Source organism: Solanum pennellii, chromosome 5 (genome assembly GCF_001406875.1).
Source record: "Solanum pennellii chromosome 5, SPENNV200".
NCBI classification, from domain to species: Eukaryota; Viridiplantae; Streptophyta; class Magnoliopsida; order Solanales; family Solanaceae; genus Solanum; species Solanum pennellii.
Window position 1 is genome coordinate 76172059 of NC_028641.1, and position 6603 is coordinate 76178661.

The window sequence follows — 6603 nt, forward strand, 5'->3', positions numbered from 1 at the left end:
ATATATATATATATATATATATATATATATATATATATATTGTATTGGTACCACAAAATATATCGACTCTATTATTTGCTTTTCTCTTCTCTTGATCGCCTCTCTTCTTATCTTTTTATATTTGAGAATGTACCTCAGTCTTACGAATTTTTTATATTTGTGCCTCTTGTATCAATTTTATATATCTGTGTTTTCGAAATCAATTTCACTATGTATTTCATATTAATTTATTATGTGTATATGATACTTATTAAATATTTAATACATTTATGTATAAATACATGTATCTGATATCAAATATTTAGTATATATTCATATATAGTAACAAATTGATTCCAAAAGGTCACATATGTATCGTGTGTTTGTAATGTATCTAGTGCATCTTTGCACAAACTCATCTAGCTAATATCAATTTTGTGATGTATCAAATGTATATTGCATGAATAGCTACTTAGATTTTGAAAGGAAAAAAAAATACCTACTTATAGTTATAGATACATAAAAATGAATGATTTATTAGCTAAGAAGCAACACATATAAACATCATATTTTCGTATGGTTAGTATTACTCATTTTGAACCTACTACAACACTAAAACACTCGATACAATAAATAAATAATCCAATGGATATTTGGTTATACTCCTATAGAGATATTTAGTAGATGTGGTAGGAATATTTGTATGATTAAATATTTTTTATATTTGATATTTTATTTATGAATTATAATTTATTTATTTGATAAGATTATGTAAGAGTTGGAAAAACTTTGATAATTTCATATATTATAAAGTTTCAGTTTTATGAGAACGTACAATTTAAAAAATTTATATTTTATACTTATCTTATGGTTTATAATAGCTTTATCTCATACTCTATTGTTTCCATAAATTTATTCTTCCAATTGCTGAGTATAATTTATCTTTTTAAATATTGCATTCATCAAGAATAAATATAACATATCATACATTATAAACATTACATAAAAATCCTTTAAATAGATCCTAATTAATATGACACAATTCAATATTTAAGAGCTAAATAATTTATTTATTAGTTTAGATACAAAAAGTTTAGATTTTTTAAACAAAGATATTTATTTTTAAAAATTATGAAAAAAAAAATACTACTAATTACAATAATTAATACATTAAAATATTAATTATTTTTAATTTAAATTTCAAAATGCAAAAATAGCATGACATGGGTCCCACTAGAGGTCAAATCAAACGTCTCATGTGTTCTTCAAGGATCACAGTTGTACGTTATTCCCCTGTCACCGTCCACACTGAATCATCAAATTCATGCCCACAGAACCTTTATATATACCTTTCCTTCTCATGAAGCGGCACACTCAACGCTCATACTTCACACTCAAAACCTTCTACACACTCTCTACCGAAAAACCCTAATTCATTTCTTCATGAAGAACAGATCATAGATTGATTGATTTCACTGAGAAGAGGTCATATTCGAAGCTGTCGTTTCAGAAATTGAAGCAAAAAACAGCGTTAATGGAGGTTTCTGTGAAGGAAAACGAATTTGTGGTTTTATCGATTTCGGAGGTTTCATCTTCTTCGTCTACTTCGTTTTCGAAATCGGAACCGGTTTTTGCTCGGTTTGGTTCGGGTTCTGGAGCTCCGGAGCTCCGATTTGGACAGGAGTCTCAATCCGGTGCCGACATTGTGATCAATCTTCGAGGTTCACAGGCATGTATATGAATTTACATATGCTAATACGATTTGCATGAGCAAATTGAAATTCGATTGTTAGTAATTTTGTAGTATTTTGGTTTTCATGTTAATTTTATGCATTTTGTTACTGATCGGAGGTGAATTTTGTTAAATAGGTTGACGTACTGTACTATAAATAGTTGAAGCTTAGTCTATACTTGTACTCGAAATGGATGCAGAATTTACTCTGCATGCGGGGAAATTCTCTATCTATATCTGTTTAATTGCATGTGAGACAGTGAGAGTGCTCGTTTTTTGTGATCATGCTTAAATCACACTTATACTCTAGTGGATGAAGTAGTTCTTTCTGTGTTGGGAGACACTCGATCTATATCTGTTTAGTTTAATGTGAGAGTGCGGTAATTTTTGGGCTATCATGTTTTCTCTCGTGTTTCTAGCAGCAAACTAAAATGACAGTTGTTTACATGAGTTTATCTGTGTTTTTTTGCTGAAATTTAAACAAGATGGAGGATAGGACAGAAGAGATGATATTTTTACTGATTTTCCTTCAGCACTTGTTTGTTACATGCTCTTAACAGGGACATTATCTTAATTTTGCTTCTGCTATTGTATTTCCAGTTATTCAGGCTAGGACCTGCAGAGTCTCTGTTCATATCTGAAGTTTTTGAAGACAATAAGGAGGTACCTGTTGATAGCATAAAATAGTTGATGCTTGGATAAACTAGTTGTCTTTAAGCTGTTAATAGTTGAAATACTTTAATTCCTGCTTGCATGAGGAAGATTTCTAGAGCTGTTATACAATCTACAGAGATGACAATTTTCGGTGTTGAAAGAAAGAAAAAGTCAAATCAGGGACCAGTTTCTTGTTTATATTGGCACAAAACTTAGCTACTATTGATTGTAGTTGTTTTGATTAACTTTCTACCAAACGTTTACCAGTTTCATGCTCCTTTAAGCAACACTGTGTATTGCTGAAAACATGTAATAGTGCACATTTATGTCCATCTTAATATTGAAAACTAGTCAGTATGTCATGCGTCCATTTTATTGTTATAACTTTACCTTATCCTGTTACGGGGGAAGTTGAAGGTGCAACTTATTTATACCTTCATTGGAGTTAATGTTGTGAAGTTTGTTGCTGACATATTATTTTCCAATGGCATTGACTTTTGTTTTTTGAACCAGACAGGCTATTCCCGGGGAATCTCCATCCAATTTAAAAACAAGGAGGAAAGTAGGTCCTTCCATTGTGCATTTGAGCAATGGAAGACAGAAATGGTTGTTCAAGGTCTGTTTCGATGTATATGTTATTACTCTAGAAGTTAATTGGACCATCTTGTGGAGTACAATACTAAATCAAATTCTCTCCTTATTTGCTCCAATAGTTCTTGAATTCTGACTGAGATGTCAGTGATGACTCCTTTTTTGGTTGAGTAAAGCACTATCTTATGCTTGATGCAGTTTTGATTCTTGGTAATGTGGAACAGGATAAACTCTGAGCACCTTATGGATAGAGAGGATGTATTGTAGGAGGATATTTTCTGAGTTGCCTTGTCAATTTCTATGTGATGAGCTTTTACTATGCATTTCTTATTTTCTGGGAGATAAGCTTTGACTGTGTATACTAAATTGTGAATGTCTGACCAATATACTATTGAGGTGTCGTTTTAAAAGGAATCCCATTCCCTCAAGTTGTTGTAGCTTTGAAGTTTCTTTTACATTATACGAAGCATCACTTGTCTGGAGAATTAAAATTTTATCGAGAACGTAAGTGTAGTGAATGAATTTGATTGACCATTAGTCACTCTTCTGATATATTTAAGGTATTATAAGCCTTATAAGTTGTTATCATTATCATCAGGTCCATTATGCACATGATCTTAATATTGGTAGTCCACATTATTGATTGTTGTCTTGTATTTGGGTATCATATTCTTTTATTTTTTCCTACTCTATGACATTAGTTTGAGTTATAAGTTTTACTTGGAAAAAAGTTAAATTGTGGGCTCTATTTTGCTTAATTGGAAGTCAATGTGAAGTTCAGGAATGTCTTACTTGTATAAGTAAGTAATGTCTTTTCTTTCTTACTTTTGGGAAATACAAAACTGGCTATTCTTACTAATTGACAAAATGGAAGAAAGAGGAAGGCAATCATTGCTTGTCAAAAACTTAGAATGTAGCATGTTAGTGGTCCATATTGATGCATGAGTGAAGTTCTAAATTGCTGCATCTAAGAGGATCTTGTTCCTTCTCTGTTTGTCTGGAAGTTTTAACTACTCTGTGAAGTTAAATACGGCGCAATCAATCATAAGTTATTGAAGTCATGATTCAGTCCATTAGCAACACTAGCAATGATGCTGACACAAAGAATTGTAACTTGTAAAAAGGGAATATAATAACTATAACGCATTCAAGTATTCTTTCTTTCAGGGCCTCCCCTGCCAAATGGAGCAGTATCAACTTCAACAAGTAAATTTGATGAAAAAATAGAGGCATCTTCTGCTAAAATGTATTTTCACTACTATGGGCAACTATTGCATCAACAAAATATGTTGCAGGATTTTATAAGGACAGGTAATGTTCTGAACTTTGGTCTTTCCTGTGGTTTGACTTGTATCAGGAGGAAAATCTAAGCATGTTTCTCCATGAAATAATTTTCTCAATATTTCAAGTACTGAAAAAATTATTTGCAAATAGTAACATGGTCATGAAGCGTTCGATTTCAAGTGAAATATTATTTGATATTCAAGTGAAATATTGAGATACTTACCTGACGGTGTATTGTATCAAAATCTTCAACTTAGACAAACATATTTCCAAGTTTAGTTCATATTGAAGCACCAACTTCAAACCTCACAAAGTTTTTCCGACCTTATCTACTAACATTCTTCTTATAACTTCAACTCAAACATTATTCAAATGCGTACTTATTTCTCAACAAGGCTCATCTAGTGTCATGAGAGGTTTGCAAACTCCTTTGTCCTAGAATGTTGAACTGTTGTCCTTTTGCATTTCTCAAGGAGGATCTGAATAAAGCATTCTAAATCCAATTATAAGAAGGCTGACATGGTAAATATGGAACTTGCAGGAACCTATTATGCTGCTGTAATTGAGAACCGTGCTGATTTTCTTGGTCGTGTAGTGGTTGATGTTGGAGCTGGTAGTGGTATTTTGTCATTATTTGCAGCTCAGGTTATCTTTTTTTATCAATGCCATGAGGTCTCATTGAATAACATGAACCATAGCTTAGCCGCTTCCGCTGATATTTGTACACTGTATCTTTTTCCTTCCATCTCCTCCTCTTCCAAAAACCCTCTCAGGCTGGTGCAAAACATGTTTATGCCATAGAGGCATCTGAAATGGCCGAACATGCTAAAAAGCTTATTGCAGGAAATCCATCGTTGAATGAGAGAATTACAGTAAGTATACATTCCCTCATTCTGGTGTCCTTCAAAAAGTTGTTAAGTTCTAAATATACTCCTTCGGCATCTTGGCTGCTTAGGTTGCTCATTATGTTTTGGTTTTCTCTGTTCTATGAATGTTTAGGTAATCAAAGGAAAGGTTGAAGAAGTAGAGTTACCTGTGAAAGCCGATATCTTAATCTCTGAGCCAATGGGTAAGCTTATATATTTCGATTGGTTCTGGAACTTATGTGTTGTGCAATGCAGGTTTGACAATGCTGCAAGTTTTGTTAAAAATTGTAGTAACTCCCCTGATTGACCAGCTAAAGTTCTTTTGTGAACTTTAGTATTGCTATGCATTAAATATTGATTGATTATTTGGCAAAATGTTTTAAGGAATTTGTAGGTATTGCATGTTTTAACGGCCTCTACTACTAAACTTGGAGAATATACTACAATATGGCAACAATTTCTGTAATTGTATTAATAATCTGAGCAATATTAATTATATTAATAATCTGAACAACATGATTTTGCTTTTGAAAATTTCAATTTTCAATATGAAGGACTATCACATATTTGTTGGCAACAATCTCTGATACATGGACATCTTTGCTTTGCTTGTATTATGAGTGTTATGTCCCTTTAGTATTTTTCGTTAATAAACATTTGTTTTCATATTTTCATGAAAAGAGTTCAAGATATTTATCTTTAAAAATTATGGTGCACCTGTCATCCCAGAACCAAGCTAACAACAATCCAGTGGTTAAATTATCCAAATGAAACAGGTTTAACCTGCTGGAAACAATCTCTGATACATGGACACTTTTGCTTTGCTTGTATTAGAGTGTTACGAAGTTTCCTTTTTATATTTTTGTTATAAAAAAGAATTCCTTTTATATTTTCCTGAACAGAGTTCAAGGTATTAATCTTTAAAAATATAGCGAAATGCAACACAACCACAATCCAGTAATTTGAATATCCAAATGGAACAAGTTCAAACCTGCTGGGTGTGTGATACATTGATTTTACGTTGCAGGTACTTTGTTAGTTAATGAAAGAATGCTGGAGTCTTATGTGATTGCAAGAGATCGGTTTCTAGTTCCAAATGGAAAAATGTTTCCTGCAGTGGGAAGGTAGTTTTTCTTTCTCGTCAGCAGTTGACTTTGAGGAGCCTATCCTTGTCAATTCATTCATGAAGCTAGTAGTTTGCTTATGAGGTTCTTTCGTTCTTTTAGTTTTTCTTCCCGGATTCTGTGTTTTACTTTTCTCCCACCAGTAGTTTGACGCATTATTTTTCAAAAGATCCTTGTATCATCGATTATTTTCTTTCCACCACAATGATATCACTAAGATTGAATTGCAAATTGTGGAAGCTGAAGTTGTCTATTACATTCTCCTTTTTACATGAGATGAACCTTCAAGCTTAATTCTCAGTCTGGTATCCATAAATATGCTTCAATGCTGCTGCCCGCTTCTCCCTCCAAGCAACCCCCCCCCCCCCCCCCC

The 6603-nt window shown here is 32.7% G+C and overlaps 1 protein-coding gene across 1 annotated transcript in view; it reads left to right on the forward strand.

Annotated features, from left to right (window-relative positions):
- The first annotated feature begins 1333 nt into the window (after positions 1-1333).
- Positions 1334-6603, forward strand: part of LOC107020950 (probable histone-arginine methyltransferase 1.3) — a 9835-nt gene continuing 4565 nt past the window's right edge. The window contains exons 1-8 of the mRNA XM_015221496.2: positions 1334-1708; positions 2312-2374; positions 2879-2981; positions 4124-4267; positions 4782-4885; positions 5014-5112; positions 5240-5309; positions 6134-6230. Of these exons, the coding sequence (XP_015076982.1) occupies positions 1514-1708; positions 2312-2374; positions 2879-2981; positions 4124-4267; positions 4782-4885; positions 5014-5112; positions 5240-5309; positions 6134-6230 (875 nt within the window). The 5' untranslated portion in view covers positions 1334-1513. The remainder of the gene's footprint in view (positions 1709-2311; positions 2375-2878; positions 2982-4123; positions 4268-4781; positions 4886-5013; positions 5113-5239; positions 5310-6133; positions 6231-6603) is intronic.